At 36.4% G+C, this 16956-nt stretch overlaps 1 protein-coding gene across 3 annotated transcripts in view; it reads left to right on the plus strand.

The window, feature by feature from the left end:
• The window catches only part of C1H8orf34 (chromosome 1 C8orf34 homolog), a 150337-nt gene that overhangs the window by 97552 nt on the left and 35829 nt on the right, over positions 1-16956 (plus strand). For all 3 annotated transcript variants that reach the window (XM_036400626.2, XM_036400640.2, XM_036400632.1), the window contains one exon: positions 16649-16734. In XM_036400626.2, coding sequence (XP_036256519.1) covers positions 16649-16734 — 86 coding nt within the window. The remainder of the gene's footprint in view (positions 1-16648; positions 16735-16956) is intronic.

A 16956-nucleotide genomic window follows, 5' to 3' on the forward strand; every position in this document is an offset into this window, starting at 1 on the left:
TGGAGAAAGGATTTAAGCCTGTTTAAATGACAAAACTAGCCTTCTCACCCTTCTGTTAATGGTTCAGATTAGCAAGAACAATATAGAGGCATGCCAATTTTATCTGCCTGCCTTTGCCAGTGGCTGCTCTATTGTGTACTTTGAGAGCGGATTAGCCGTTTGTAAATAAAAAGCAACCTGTGGTGAAATTAAGTCAAAAGTTTGGCCATATGGCCACCCTACTTTTTCCTACTTTTTTCCCCATTTTGCTCTTAAATTACTACTTTTCTAACGCTCTTATATAGACATATAAGACATGCTTCAAGACATTTTCTGATGCTCTGGAAGCACAACTACAGACAGAACTGAATCACTCGTGCAGTAGCATCTCTAGCAGGGTTGTGGAGCCTCAGGGAACTTCACAGTACTGTCAGAGCAGCGGTGACTGGATAGCCTTGTAATTCTAGAGTTTTGCTTGTCAGCAGTGTGGTCTTATGCTTTAAGAAAAGAGCAAACATGCAAGTCATGGAATTCTTCCCAATTCAAGCAGAAAAATTGCTTATGTTGTAAAATGTTTCCGAACAACTACCTAACGTGAAAGCGTGGCACATTTTTTCACCCCGCATCCATAGTCCATGGATTAAGTAGAGAAGTAAGGAATATAGAAACCTTAAGTTCTCTAAATTCTGAAGTTCTGAACTTACATAACATCTTTTATGAATTACTATGAAGGTTAATTAAATTTTGAATTCCCTTAAGTAGCTGCTAACAGCAGGTGCCAAGATACTATATATTCTCTCAGTCCTGCACACCAGGGAACAAAGGGTTCAGATCTTGAGCCAAACCCAGCAACCTTGGCTATTGGTATTGTTCTTTAACTGCATGTAATAAACGATTCTGCCCGTTAAAATAAAATGAGCTGGGACAGAAAGATCTCACAAAATCCCTTTTGTCACTTCACTTATCAGAGAATGCAAACCAATGCTTTATTTTGCCTGTGCACCTTCAATGATTTCTCTACCGTGTTTAAGGAAATTGGTGAGGAACTGGGTGATACCTTCATGACTGTGATTCTTTTTACTCCTGTTGCAGTTTACCAGTTTCCTTAAACTTCGGAGGAATTTAAAAAATACACCATCTCTTTAGGAGCAAGGGAATTCAAAAGAGACAAACTAGTATTTCAGTTGTGTTCAGTAGTGAGGAAGCTAGCATTTTTTTCTTCAAGGTGATAAAGTCTACCCATTCTTTTGGAGAATTCCTTCCTTCTTACTGAGGACACCTTTCCTCTCATCAAGACAGTTATTAGTGCAATTATTTCTCTCTTCAGTACCTTCACAGGGATTTAGTCTGGCACCTTCTTGCAGCAGATGAAGTAGGGGGTACAGATAGTTGCATGAAACAAGTGGCTTCAAAGACATGAAGACAGTTTTTTCATGTTTGATTTCAAGAGCAATTAGATTGTCTGTTAGTCAATGAAATAGCCATTGAAAACACTGTGCTATAAAATTAGATCCTCTCACTGAATCAGTTTCTCAGTGTTGGCCTTTGTTTCTGTTGTTATGACAAAGGCTAATAGTTAATGTAAGGTCAAAATATAGAACCTATTAGACTATTAATTTGTTTTAGAAATTACATTTTTATGTTTTCACATACCATTTTCTAACTAGTCTCATGTGCTGTACAGTGTATATATAAATACTTAGTGATTTGATTGTAGACATGTTTGAATACAATTTAAAAAGAAGTCAATAAAAGCTGTTATGCATGCTTTTGTTTACAATTAAATAGGTGTATTTCCTCTTATTGTTACTCATTTTTCAGTTGTACAAGGTGATTTGAAATGATTTGAGCTATTAATGGCAATGGTGTTGTATAGATAATAGGCCTTGTCAAGTCAGATTACCAGATTAGGTTTGCTGAAGGTATTTTGGCTGTCGTTAGGAGAAATGCGACTTTTTACTTGAAATTTAATTGGCGAAGTTCCAAATATTAGGAAATATGTCTTGGCTCATACAAAAAGTTGAATTTTACTCATGCATTTGCATAATTGATTTCTTTCAACCTTGATGTATTTTTTTAAATGCTTTGCTCTCATTACTCACCACTCAATTTAGTTTCTATGATACCTCCTTCAGAAGTTTTCCTGCTTTCTTGGATATATTGGAGCTTTTCTGAGAGATGTTTAGTTTCTATGATACCTCCTTCAGAAGTTTTCCTGCTTTCTTGGATATATTGGAGCTTTTCTGAGAGATGTTTAGTTTCTATGATACCTCCTTCAGAAGTTTTCCTGCTTTCTTGGATATATTGGAGCTTTTCTGAGAGATGTTTATTTAAACAATTGAAGGAGTTTTTCAGTACTAGCTTTAAGTAATTTGGCTTAATATTTTGTATCTCACTTGGAAAGGATGACTATTCTTATTGAAGTTCCACCCTATTTCTTCATTAAAAGAGTGTGTTAGTTTTGGATGCTCTTGCTTCTAGGATGACATTTTCTTGCCATAGATCATTAGCTCTCCCTCATTATTTGAGAATTAGAGTGAACAGGTCTATGGCTATGTGTAGGTTACCTTAGCCTGAGAATAGTGATGGTTTCGTTTTGTATGCCCTGTAAAACCACCTGCTGTAGGGTGCAGCTATATATCTTATATTTCTGTGGCTTCTGGAGCTTCCCACAATGAGAGCAATGACTTGTGAGAAGAATGGACTAAACCAATGGTTTTCCTCCATGCTGAGATACTTGTGATCAGACTTCATTTAGTCTGTAAAGGAGCCAGTATAGCTCCTTCCCTTTGTACCACAAAAAAGGAATGCCAAATGGAAGTGACTGTAGTTAGAGATAAAAACCAATTTTGTTGCAAGACAAACTAAATCCAGTTTATATTGTGGAGAAAACCTGCAATGATGTTTAGACACTACATTTGGGAAAATTTTCTCACTTGCCCTAAGTCTCTTAGACAAAAGTACAAACTCAGTTGTGAATCATAAGAAATGAGACTCAGAATTGACATTATTTGAACTAGAATAAAACTCCCAAACTTGTAACTTTTTTTAGAAACTGATATTTAACTATTAATCATAATAATTTCACCAATCATCTTCAAATAATAAACAGGTAGATAGTTATCACAGACAGGGTCTGTAATTTTTAAAAAAGGTAAAGTTCTCCTCCCAGACATTCAGGAAATAAAAATGGAGAATTCTTTCAAGATATCATACCAAATTGGTTTTTACAGCTTATGATTTAACAAACTAAAAAAATTCCCCCCAAAACAACCAAGATCCCAAGAAACCTTTGTAAAAAAGTCCCCAGAAGGTGATGAGAAATTAAAGGAAGGGTTAATTCTACTGGAGTATAAATTGGTTTGTAGTTGGGTGTATAACTGTAAGAAACAGAGAGCTTACTGTTTTCTGTATAAATGTTTCACACCCGATGAGCGAAATGCAGATGGATAACAACTTTAAGAGGTTTTTCAAATGGGGAAGCAGCTACCAGAACAATGTTATTCCCATAGCTGCTCTTGGACTACAGGGCAAGTTAAGTAGCATATTAAGTCATCTAAATAAAGGGGTGACATCATTCACAAGGTGGAACAAAACAAGGTTTAGAGATACAGAAAAAAGGCTACAGAAAACCCCCATCCTGTATTTGGAAGGTTTGCTTTTTTCTCTTTAGCCTGAAAAATTGGGAAGGACACTCCTACTAAAATGGGTCTGGATTTTGATTATTTGAGTAAAATGCTTATAATAATTCTTTCTTTGTCCAAGGGCACAGTCGCTCTGAGTGGCTTATAAAATAGACTGACTCATTCTGTAACATGTTTTTGTGAATCCTTTCTCACATACAGGAAAAACAAATGCATTTCAGGTTTGGCCAATGAATTATAAGACATTTCCACATATTAAGAAAACTTGTATGGGTTGAATAGATATTTAAATGACAATTTGTAAAAGCCAAACACCACTTCCATAATTCTGATATGCATTGTGACTTGCACATTGAGCGTTTTGCAAGAATTTAATCAACCATAAGGTAAAAGATAATATTAATGTACTATTGAATGAATTACAGGGGGTTTTCTTTTTTCTTTTTTCTTTTTTTTTTAAGGACCACCCATTAGCCTTGTATGCCCACTGCCATGCTCAAAAGTTAAATCTTGTTCTTGTGGAGTCTTGCCAATGCATTCCTGAAAGTAAGAAGCTTTTTGTTTTTAATAGCGCAAGGGCTGCATTCATTCTTTTTAACATCAATAGAATACAAAAAAAGGGGTTGCATGTGATTAAAAAAGAAATGGGATTATAGAAAACATACTGTGCCACAAGCTTGAAGGCTTCTGAACAAGAATGTTAGGAAGGAACACTAGGCGCATACAAATGTAGGGTTGAGATGCAATGTTTTAGTTAATATTTTAAGATTAGCTAAAGCAAAAGGACAGTATAGTGAGGCCTTTTAACATACTAGAGGAATCAAAAAATATAGATATAAACAAACAAAGCACATCTATACATTAAAAAAATGAAATGGAGCTTTTCTTGCTCTCATCCTTGGGATGTGGAGTACAGTTCAAGTGTAGGAACTTGTATCCTTGAGCAGTTAATGTAGAATAAATGAGGTACTCTGTGCGTGCTGCCAATATAGATATTTTTGGAAAACTTTGTTTGAAGAAAGTGCTCAAAAATTCTCATGCCAGTTTGCCTTGCTTGTGAAACCTTACCATGCTCATCATCTCTGACTTTTACACCTTTAAGATGTCTTGTCCTTCAGTCTTCAAGTTAGTTTGTTTATTTACCAGTAACCTATTCTTCAACAATTTCGATTTTTTAAAGTTTGGTCTCCTACAATATAGTCTCCACTACCTCCTGGGATATAATCATATAAACTATGTGGTGTTAAGTGAAATTTAGAATCACATATTAGTTCTCTGCAATATGTCAATGGAATTTGAGCAGATCTTCATGACATAGAGCCCTGACAGCCAGGAACCTACAGAGAAGGAGACAAAAGAAATGAAGCCAGCTATAATTTGACATAATTTCAGATTAATAGTGGAAACTATGGAACTGTTGTTTGAATTGGCCACCATATATCTCTAGAAAAGAACAGGAATTATTTGGTTGGCTGGGGAATTCCATGATATTAATCTAGCTTCAACTGTTTTATAATCTTAGCATTTGTATGGAAGTGCTTTATCTCAGTGCCACAAAGCTCTGACAATACTAATGAAACTTGAGGTCATAAAGAAGCATTTGTTGGAAAACTTGGTAATGAGCTGTGAAGAAAATAGTCTGAAGCTTACCAAGTGAATCTACTTTAACTATCGAAAGCAGAAAAGCTGATGACTGTAAAGAGGGAAAAAATTGCTGTTAAAAAGCTATTTTACTGTATACACTGTCCCCAGACAACACTCCTGAAACTTCAGACACCAAAGAGAAAACTTAATGAAATTACCTTTATGAGGAAGTTCATAAATACTGATTAAAGTCTACATTTAAAAAACAGACAATGGTGGTAGGCTCCTGGAAGATTTCCTCAAGAAAAGAAAGGAAGCCTACTAAGCTTCCTCAACTTCCACTTTGCACAAGATCCCTTCCTTCTTGTTTATGACAAGTCTGCTCTCAGTGTCATTGTGTTCCCTGAACAGAAACCACTGGTATGGCTGACTTGTGTTTTGAAATGAGATGGGTTCTCCTACCTTGCTCAGGCATATAATCCCAAAATAACTCTAGAACTGGGGATAGAAAGGTGTCAGGGAATGGATACTGCACCATGCAACATTGGAATAGAGGCTGATCAGGTAGGGTGAAAAAGGGTCAACATCCAGCATCCTCTAGAGATGCCATAGGTCCCAACAGAAGAAAGGATGTAACTTTTGCTACTGGTACATTTTTTTGGCACTTGGTCTAGGTTTATGCTCTGCCAAATTAGACTAAGCCATCACAGTAGATGCTTCTGCTCTGTTTTTAGCAGACTACTGCTGTTCAAGTCAGGCTGTAAGATTTCTTTCTCAAACTGAGCATTCTGGCATCAGACACCTCAGAGGGAGTAATACCATGAAAATACATGCAGGACTAAATGGCACTGAAACTCCATGGACTGTTTTCCCCTTTTCTTGACCATATGTAACAGTGTGTGCTGCCTGGGTGACAGCTATGTCTGCATTGAATTCTAGCAGGAAAAGTTCTGTATGTGCAAATATTCCTTAGCTGCTATGTGAATTGTCAAAACTGCTTGTGAAGGAAATCTGCAGACGCTAACTTAAAGGTGGTTCTGGTATGTTTACATGAGCTATAATCATCCCCTTTAACTGCAGTGTTAAGAGGTAATGGAATTAGAACAAAACTTGATCACAGTGGATATAAAATAACTCCCTGTTTTTCTTTATAGACTCTAATATTAATAATCAATAATACACAGATGTTTCAGAAAGAGTAACCTCTCAAGTTCTCCATATAATCCCTTATTTGTGATGCAATCCTGGGGAATAGGCACAGGTATATGTGTGGTTTGGTACATGTATTTGCATAAAGAATAGTCTTTGTATGTCTGCCCAGTAGTGGTAAGCCCAGCTTAGTGAGTCAGTTTCTGGCAGAAATTTCTGCTTTGTTAATTTTCCTGAAACCTGGGAACAAATTACTTCAAAGTACCAAGCGGGAAAAGTGTTTCCAAACTGAGGTAGTTGGTACAGAATGAATGTTGGAGGGAAAATTCTGTGATTAGGGTTCATGTACAGACTTTGAGGAAGTTTATGTCTTCAAATTTAAATCAAAATTCTTGATTACATACATGTATTTTTTTCTTTTCTGTCATGCATTTCATATTACCTTTCTGACTGTGTACTATTTCTAAGTGGCTATTATTATAGGACAGAAAGTACTAAACATTCCAGATTACTCATGTCACTATTTTACATTCTTTTTCCTTTATCTATTTTTTGTAACCTTAGTTTTATTGGATCTCTTGTTTAAAAGAGTTGAATTTTCCTCATGTTTGTTTGTGCCAGCTTCACAGACTTTGTCCTAAACAAAATGTTTTATTTGCATATTTTCCCTTTTAATAGTGGCAAACAAGTAAATTAACCTCCATATGGTACTGCTTTATAAATTTTAAAAATCTCCTTTCACTTTGGAAAATTGAAAACAAACCCCATATTTTTCTTTTGGCTAGTTAAAGCTTCTTATAAAGTAGAAAAACAAAAATAATTATGGGAAAAGAAAAAGATGTGGCAAAAAAAAAATAAAAAACTAAGTATTCACTTTGCTTTTTCGATGGGTTGCATTTGGGCAGGGGTTAATTTGCCCATCTTTGATGCATAAATAGCCAAAATAGTGTATTCATTGTCTTTTGATTTTGTAAGTGCTAAGTACAGCAAAAATAAATCACTCTATCTTTCCTTCCCTGAAGTGGTGTAGCACTTTGGTATCTTGTGCTTTCAAAACAAAAGAAAAACAGTGAAGAAGAAAATAATTCAGAAAATGTTTTTACTGGCGCTCATGGTTATCAGAGTCAAAGACCATAAATAATTTTTTTAAGATTTCGTAGGCTGACTTGCTAAGTTTTAAGAGTAACACACTGCCTTTTCTTTCACTGTCTTGTGTTTCTTTGGAACATCTTACTGTATGCTAAATAGAAAATATCTGTGTGATTTCAAATTATTTTTTTGAGTCCATGGATCCAAGTTTGACCTCTGAAGTGCACAAGATAGTATAATTTTTAATCCTAAACCTCAATTAATTTCATGGAAAGCTCCCAATGAATTGTGTTTTGGAAGAATGGTCGAAGTCTCTCTATTTTCAAAATCTTAACAGTGTCTTGGGAAGGCAGCAATACAAGACAGGAGATTTACATGAAGTGCTTAGACAGAAATCCCAGAAAGATCAGACTACTTTCCTCCCTCTTTTTTTACATGTTTTTCCAACCTGGTAAATTTCACCAAGCAATAATTTCAGTCCTATCAGAAGTTCCACAAAATACTGTGATAATAAAAATATCATCTTTTATCAAAAATTATAATAAGCTATGAGGAGACCAGTGTTTTCAGATGATGTATTTCCCTCTGTGTTAGATTTAAGAGCTATTTTATTTCCTTATTGTATGCACATGTGAGGTAGACTTGGTTTTTTTTTTGACTTAAAAAGCTGTCAGTGAGCATAAAATAATGTTTCTTCAAACAAATTCCATTTGTTTGAAGAAAGATAAGTGTTTACATGTTAGTGAAAATAGACTTAGACTCGAAACATGAGCACTAGGTACATGTGAATTACATATTACACATACACCTTATCATGATAAATCTGGTTTGGGTAACATGTCAGTGCACCAAGTTTATCTGGAGATAGCCCTACTGTGACTTAACTGACAGGGTTTTAATATGTGGTTTTGGTTATGCAGGAAGAATGCAGCATAAGATGCTGTGAATTTGTGGCATGTCTAGATCATCTTTTGTTAGAACTATTGTTCAATGGTACCTGTTTTGTTGCTTTTTGGTTTTTTTTTTTATTTCAGGCTGGTTGTTAAAGAGAAAACTGGTTTGAACAGGTTGGTGCACTTGCAAACATTTGAAACTGCTTCAGAGAAATTCTAAGAACCGTAGATGTAAAGGATGTTTTTAGGCCTTTTTAATGTCCTTGTCTTGATTTGTAAAACTGAAGGAAGTAAGAGCACATTTGAATATTAAATTAATACTGTTTTGCTGGTCCTGAAAATTATTCTGCTTTGTCTCAATTTAATGGAAGGCAACATCCGATTCATTCTGTCCTTCATTTGCAGATCTTGTCAAGACATGTCTTTCTCTTTTCCTCTACAAAACCCATTTAACCCCCTCAATAATTTAAAAAGACAAGTGCTTTACCAAGCTTTTCTCCCTTCTTTTCCTTTGCTCTCTTTGATGTGTGCTTTGCAAGCTAATTCTCTATGGCAATGTTTCGAGATTCTTTCTGGTTTTTGTACAACAATGTGATGTATATTAGCCACAGAAGTTTCTTCTGGATGAAAAAGATACAGGGAGGAAGCCAGGAGATCATGAGCTTGAGGAAGCTTGTTGGTCATAATTTGAGGCTCTGGATAGCAGTTTAATATAGCTCTTAAAGACACAAATGCACACTCACACACAAAACTCTTTCACAAGTCCTAGGAAAAATGGTTCACAGGAGAAGAAAGAGTGTTAAGTCTGAAAAGACTGACAAAGACTGTAATTTTTCTCCTGTGAGATAATGGTTTGAAGCCAGAAGCAGATAAAAGATTGCCATAAGAATGGCCTAATTCCCCATCTTGTAAAAGGATTAGATAATTCAGTCTCTTTATGGATTCCTTACTCTGGGGAATATATTTCCACTTTTGGTTCTCTTCAGAAATAACTGCAGAGTGTACTTATTTAAAGGCACAAAGACCTGCATTCAGACATTTTGGAAAGGCAAGCAGCACACAAAAAAGATTAATTTGCAGGCTGTGTCAATGTGTAGGTTTTGCTCAGCAAGTGTATATTCTTGTATTACCAGCTGAAAACATTATGCTGTGCATTAACTATTGGTGATGTGGAAACTTTCCACAAAAATCTCCAAGAGTGACTGGAAAACAGCGTGTTTAATTTGCAAAAGGAGAATGAATGTCAACCAAAATCCATTTTTAACTACTGGTTTTATGAATTTTCAAGTAATTCTCTGTGTTCTGATCTTTAAGCACTGAGAGATAGTGTCCTTAAGAAAGTGAGTGCAAAAGCAAGAAACAGACTGTGGTTTGAATGGTATTGGTGAAAAGGAAGTTAGTTTAGATTAAATGTATCTTAGATCAGGGTGAAACTCAAATAATATAAATTCTGTATGTCTCACATGAATAGAATTGCTGGTAGTAACAGCAAGGCCTGATGGCCTTGCATCACTTCTTTAAAGTGGATTTAAAGAAATTATAAATGTCTATTGGAAAGCATGCTGATTGTATCATTAAGCATGTATTCCTACATTTTATTTAGAAATGGTACTAAATATTTGTATTTATTTGTGTGCTCTTATTGTTTGATATTGGAAATGTCTGCCTTCCTAGGTAATGTTCTGCAGGATAATCCAGTAGTCCTCATGCTTTGTTTCTCTTCAATGCAGATGCTTCCTGTATTTTAGTGTAGAGTGAAAACAGAAACTATGGCACTGATTTCTTAATATAACAAGGTGACATGCTGCAGAGCTTTTCTATTGTTGCTTCAGAGGTGGCAGCCACTTTCATTGCTCAACAAATTCTCGATCCTACATTAGAGGATCTAAGGCATTTTTCTTCTACAGTTCAGTGATCTAAAAATCATATAAACTTTTTTAAAAATCTAATCTTCATTAAGAAGGTAGTGTCTGTAGCTAAAGCTGATGAGGAGTTTTACCAGAGAAAGAGTACTTTTGCCTATATATTTTTTAATAATATTTATTTAATATAATTTTACCATTATATTAATTGGTACTGTCTGTACTGGAAAACCGACATCTTTGTGTCTCTGTACCTGTGAATACAATAGGAATTTTTATGGCACAGTTTTAATATTTTTATATTTGTAAAAGACATTAGTAAAACAAATGAAGTAAGTCAGAAATTCCTGGCTTTATATTTAGGTGCTGAAAAAGCTTTGGATTTTACAGCAGTATAAGGGAGTGCAGAACTTGTGGAATCAGTAAGTCAAGGTACATGAGGTCAGAATTTGGATCAGTATGTTTGGGAACAAAGAATGAAGTAAACTCATTATTATAGGCAAGTCAGGACAGATGATTATGAAGCTTGAAATACTCTTACTGGTGTTGAGGTTGCTAGGGAAAGGTGCAAGAAAACATTCAATGTAACCTAAAAGCGTGTGGAGCCGTTCAGAGCTTTTGTTGTCTGATCTCTGTTGCTATAACTTCCCTGGAGTTATGTATTTGTCTTAGGAGAGTTATAATCAGTATTCCAGTGCTATCAGAGAAGGTTAGATGTAGATGTGAAGTTTTAAATTACAGAAAGGAAGCAGGTGATTTGGAGAATAAAAAAAAGAAGTCCAATAAGTCAAATTTATCCTTCTTCTCATCTCTGATTAAAATTTCCTTTTGCTGACAAAGGAACATCATCATGTTATTATATATATATAAATTTCTTTTGTTAGTAAGTTCATGATATTCATTAATCTTATAAAATGTATATTAGAATTTTTGATCCAAAACAATGACTGCTTCATAAAGAAACTAACTATAAATCATGGAAGTATTTGGTAGGATTTTTTCAAGAGAATGGGTAGCCTACTTTGAAATAATTTAAGGAAAATAAGTGACACAACAAGTAAAAATCTCATTAATTAAGATTTTAATTCAAACATGACACTACCTCTGTTTTTCAGAGAACTTTGTTGTTGTGCTCTTAAAAATATGCACCAGTTTTGGCTGATCATGAAAACAACTTTACTGCTCTTTTTGCTGAATGATTTAAGGATTTTTTACCAAACTTTCCACTATTTCTCACTGTATTCAGCTAAAAGAAGTTGACTGAGTCTTTAGCAATGGAGATCAGGAATTTTCCAGTTAAATGTGTGTTTTCAGGAATAATGTTTCACAGAAACCAAAATTTTTTACACTGTTTATTCAGATTCAGTAAAATTTAGCTGACACAGGGCAAAGCAGAGAGAATGGCTGGAGCTGCAGTGCTTAGACATGCAATTTCCCCCCTCCTCCTTGGAGAGTGCCCTTTACTGTCCTGGAGCCCCTGAAGGAATTTTTCTTCACTACTAAAATGTCAGCAGAAGCATTTGTATTTTCTTGAAATAGCAGGTTCTCAGGAACCTTTCTTCTCAAGTGGAGTTTCAGTTTCTGTTCATGTTCACCTCTAGGGAACATCAGAATTTGAACACAGTTAGCCAGCTCTAGTTTGCTACATTTAAAAATAAAAAGAAGTCCTTAGCTATGTACCAGAATTTGAAGGCCAGCCACATGTGCATTAATTATATAACTCTTGCCTGTAGTTGTTTATTTGGGATTAAAGGAGATTTTGTCTAAAAATGATAACCCTTCTGCTGGTTCATTTTAGGAAGGAATAGAATGGGATTTTGGTTATTTAAGTGACATATTTCTGGAAGAATAGGTGAAAAAAGCATTAACCTAAATATAATCTAAATTTCTATCTGTAAGTGACAATTACTCTCTGAATTTTATTTGGCACAGAAATTTCCTAAAGTACAGCCTCTGTTATAAACTAGTGCAAGACAATTATTAATACACATACTTTGAATCAGTAGTCTATGCAAAGAACCAATACTAGAGGGCATATATCTCACTATGAGGTATCCAAAGCATTTCCATTTCTTCATTTTCAGAATACATTATGCCTTCTCCTTAAGCCCTGATAATAGAAAGTACCTATGTTTGTAATTATTTTTATTAATCCCATGTAATCCTAAGAAGTATTATGTGAACTATGTTGGTATTTTTTTAATTCTAGTATTCTGCTGTAACATCAAATTTACTTTAGTTTCTCTAACTATTTATTTTAAGAATGTCATAGAACAACAGTGTTGACATAGAGGAGAATCATCATGTATGTCTACATTTAGTGCACTGGAGGAGTTCTCAGGTAGGAATTTGTCCTGCATCCAACCTTGTCAGGTTGGAGAGATGGGTAGTGAAGAGCCATCTGAAATTCAACAAAGGCAAATTCAGGGTCCTGTACCTGGGGTAGAATAATCATCTGCACCAGCACAGGCTGGGGGCTGACCTGCTGGAAAGCAGCTCTGCAGAGAAGGACCTGGGTCCTGGTGGACAGCATCTGTCCATAAGCCACATCCTAACGCACACGCCAATGGTGTCCTCTGGGTGCGTTAGGAAGAGCATTGCCAGTGGGTTGAGGGAGGTGATTCTAACCCTACTCAGCCCTGGTGAAGCCACATCTGGAGTGCTGTGTCCAGTTCTGGCCTCCTCAGGACAAGAGACACATGGAGATCATGGAGCAGGTCCAGTGAAGAGCTACAAAGGTGATGCAGGGACTGGAACATCTCTCCTGAGAGGAATGGCTGAGTGAGCTGGGCCTGTTCAGCCACGAGATGACTGAGAGGGGGCCTTATCAATGTTTACAAGTGTCTGAAGGGAGGGTTTCAAGAGGCTGGATCGAGGCTCTTCTTGGTGTTGCCAAGAAATAGAGTAAGGGGCAATATGCAAAAACTGATGCACAGGAAGTTCCACCTGGACATGAGGAAGAACTTCTTTCCTGTGCAGGTGACCATGCACTGGAATACGTTGCCCAGAGAGGTTGTGGAGTCTCCCTCACTGGAAATACTCAAGAACCATCTGTACACAACCCTGTGCCATGTGCTCTAGGATGACCCTGGTCAAGCAGGGAGGTTGGACCAGATGGCCTACTGTGGTCTCTTCCAGTCTGACCCATTCTGTGAATCGTATTTTTAAGATCATACCAGCAGGAGAACTGTGATTCACACATCCACAAGCTTGCTTGTAGTGATAGACCCTGTGTAATGCTTCTGCACTAAATCTATAGAATTTATTCAGAATATCCTTGGTCCTGAAGTCCTTAACAGTTTTCTTGGAATGCATTTTGGGGTTAAAGAAAATTGAAATATTTACCTGTAGGCTGTTTGCTTTGTAGCTCTTGAAGCTCCAACATGCGGCTGGTTACTATAACTGAAACAATGTCCTCTAAGCTAAAAAATCCCACTAGAAACAGATATGGGACAAAATGTTGGCTATCAGGTATCAAATTTAGACTCACATTAAAATAATTAATAGCTGAAAGAATGCTTTGGTTAAAAGCTGAAGTAGTCCATCAAGCATTAGTAAGATAGTAATTTTTAGGTAACTTCTAAACCTATGTGTCTTTCTAAGGAATGCTTCTTTCTGCTTAAGAGTTTTTAAGTGTTTTCATTTTACTGTGGAGATGTCTTATGAATAATACTACTTTTGAAGAAGAAATTGTAATAGTCCAAGTACCAGAGTTCTTTTGTGTGTGTTTGTGACTTTTTTGTTGCTTGAGATTCATGAGAATCTATTCTGTATGAATCTATTTGTAAGAAATACATAAATAAATTGAAAATTTGATGTTAAAATAAGGTATGGACATGTCAAACATCCTATTCACCCATCCACCCAGTATATTTTTTCCTACAAAGTAAAATTCTATAAAATTGTTTTTCTGATTAGAAAAGAAAGAAGAAAAGAAAATCTTTTTCCATTGAAAAGATTTTTTGTGTGTATGTGTTCTTCATGAAGCAATGGACCACTGAAATATATCTAAAATCTAGAAAAAGATGAGCATAATTCCAGTTATTCATGTCTGGTTTGGATTTATCAAAGCTCTGAATGGGAACATGATAAAATCTTGAACAATCTTGAAAAATCTGATGGGACAAAAGAAGCAGCTCCACTTCTAGAGATAGTTTTTATATGACTGTAATGTAAGCAGAAAAGGTTGGAGTAATTATCCTTTTAGTTAAATATAAATGAACTACCAACATGGCTATATAAATGAACTACCAACATGGCTGGAGAGATGGGTTCTTGCAATTTCATGCATATCTTTCTAAGACTGAATATGTGCTTGCAGTAAATGTGCATATGTATGTAATGAAGGAGGATGGGTGAATTGCACTGCAGTGGAAAATGATGTGATTTTTTGATAGCTTCCTTTTTTTGCATAGTTATTTCATTTGCAATTTATTTTCTCCCTATTTGAATATCTTTAGGATACAAAGTAATTTGCTTCTGTTTGACAAGCTAGGCTTTAAAGAATTGGTAACTAGAGCATTAGAAGCCAGATACAGAGCTATAAAAGATTCATAGAAGTAATTTTCAAAATTAGGTTTACAGCTTCTAACTTTTACATTTTGTTGTCTTGAGTTTCATGTTCTATGGATCTACCACCTTAGATAAGAAATATTATGAATTTACACCTTCCATCATAAATAAATGATTCTAGGGGCAATAAAAGGAGATAAAAGTAATTGGGGATGGGGTTATTGGGGAAATGGTTTTGAGGAGTACAAACAAATAGATGACTTTAAGATCTGTCTATATTAGATAACTGTGAGAATCATAAAATGTGAAATTTAGATAGGGCAGATAAGGGGATTCTACTTGGTTTCAAAGGTTAATTTCAAGCTTAGTATAAAACAGCTGCAGAGGGTAAGAATACAGAGTGAAAAGAACTTTTTCTTCTTCCAAGAGATAAGTTATTTCTTTCCCCAAGGTTTTACTTCAATGCATTTTTATGATTCCTGGGCTTTGCAAAATTGAATTGCATTTTTCTTATTCTTTTCATGTCTGAATAAACCCAAGGTAAGATAACCTTTATGTAAATGGCAGTTATATTGCATTTAGAGCTACAAAGCACTTCTCAGAGCAGAATTTGTACTCTGGATTCATAAGAGCTTGGAGAAGGATGGTGGGACTCCTGGGATGCTCATTTGAACAAACAGATACAAGCATTATTTGTATAAATTGCTGTCAAGGCATTGCAGTCAGCTGGTGCAGCAGGAAAGCCTGAAGACAAAGTCTGCCATAATTACTGTATTTTCCTTTTAACAAGTAACAAAGGAGGAGGAAATATTCTTGCATACATAACCCCTGTGATGGGTTAACTTTGGCTAAGGGCCAGTTTCCTACCCAGCCAGTAGGATGACGGGAGAAAATAGGAAGTAAAAGTTTGTGGATTAAGATGAAGACAGGGAGATTGTTTATCAGTTACTGTAATGGGCAAAGCAGACTTGACTTGGGGAAAATTAGTTTAATTTATTGCTCATTAAGGTAGGTTTAGGTGATGAGAAACTAAAAGATAGACATTAAAACCACACTTTTCCTCCTCCCTTTCCTGGCCCAAGTTCATTCTGTCACTTCAGACTCCTCTCACCACCCCCTGAGCAGTGCAGGGGAGACAGAGAGTGAAGTTTTGTGGTCAGTCCATTAGAGGTCCTCTCTGCCCTTCCTTCCTCACCCCACTTTTCACCTGCTCCAGTGTGGGATTTCCATTGGCTACTGTCCATCTCCCAGACATACTCACCTGCCCTGGTTCTCCAGGGGCTGCATGGGATATTGCCTCTGGCGTTTCACCATGGGCTGTCAGGGAGTGTCTGCTCAGAGTATGGGGCACCATCTCCTTTGACCTTGGTGTGTCCTCTGCTGTTTCCCAGTCTTCCTGTTCCCTGCTTGTCTGCCTGTGTGGCATTGTGACTGGCTCTTCCTTAACTATGTTTCCTCCAAGATGCCACCATTTTGGCTGAAGAGCTCAGCTCTGCCCTGCCGTGGTTCCTTGTGGTTCCTTTTGGAGCCAGATGGAACCACTTGTGACGGACTCAGGGCAGCCCCAGCCTCTTCTCACCAAGGCCACCTCACTGCCAACACATTGGCATGGACATCCACTACAGTCCTATTCAATTAAAATATTTTTGGAGGTAGGGAAGGAAGCTTGCAGTCTCACATGCACACCAAACCCCCACTTTTGTAAAATAAGACTTAGAAAAATGTGTAAGCTAGGATTCAGCTGGCTGTTCCTTGGAGACTGGTTACTAGACAGTCCAGGTTATGACTGAACCCTGAGTGTGGGCTATTCAGCAAAGCTGCTCTTTTAATTAGGGCAATGTTGTGAGCAGGACATGTAGCCAAGGATAATCTTCTTCTCTGTCTTATCCATTGAATATGATTGCAAATGTTTTCATTGCATTTTTCCACAATTTAGATTGCAAGGAGATAATTTGGCAGAGAGGCCAGAAGATGTCTCCATGGTATCTCAGACATCTGAGCCAGCAGTGTCAGACTCTGATGGTAAGTTATATAAATATTTGCTGCTCATAAAAAAACCCCAAACATCAACATCTTGAATTTGAGAGTAGGGGTTATGTCTGTAAAAGATGAAACACTTCCAAGAGAGTGTTCCTGGGCATTTGAACTCAATCGTTTACACTTCAAATCTGTTCAAAGAGCCACTAACATATTTTTTGTCATGGCCAATTAACACTCCAGAATAATTCCTAGGCTTATTTTGAG

The sequence above is a fragment of the Molothrus ater genome, chromosome 1, assembly GCF_012460135.2.
Source record: "Molothrus ater isolate BHLD 08-10-18 breed brown headed cowbird chromosome 1, BPBGC_Mater_1.1, whole genome shotgun sequence".
NCBI lineage: Eukaryota > Metazoa > Chordata > Aves > Passeriformes > Icteridae > Molothrus > Molothrus ater.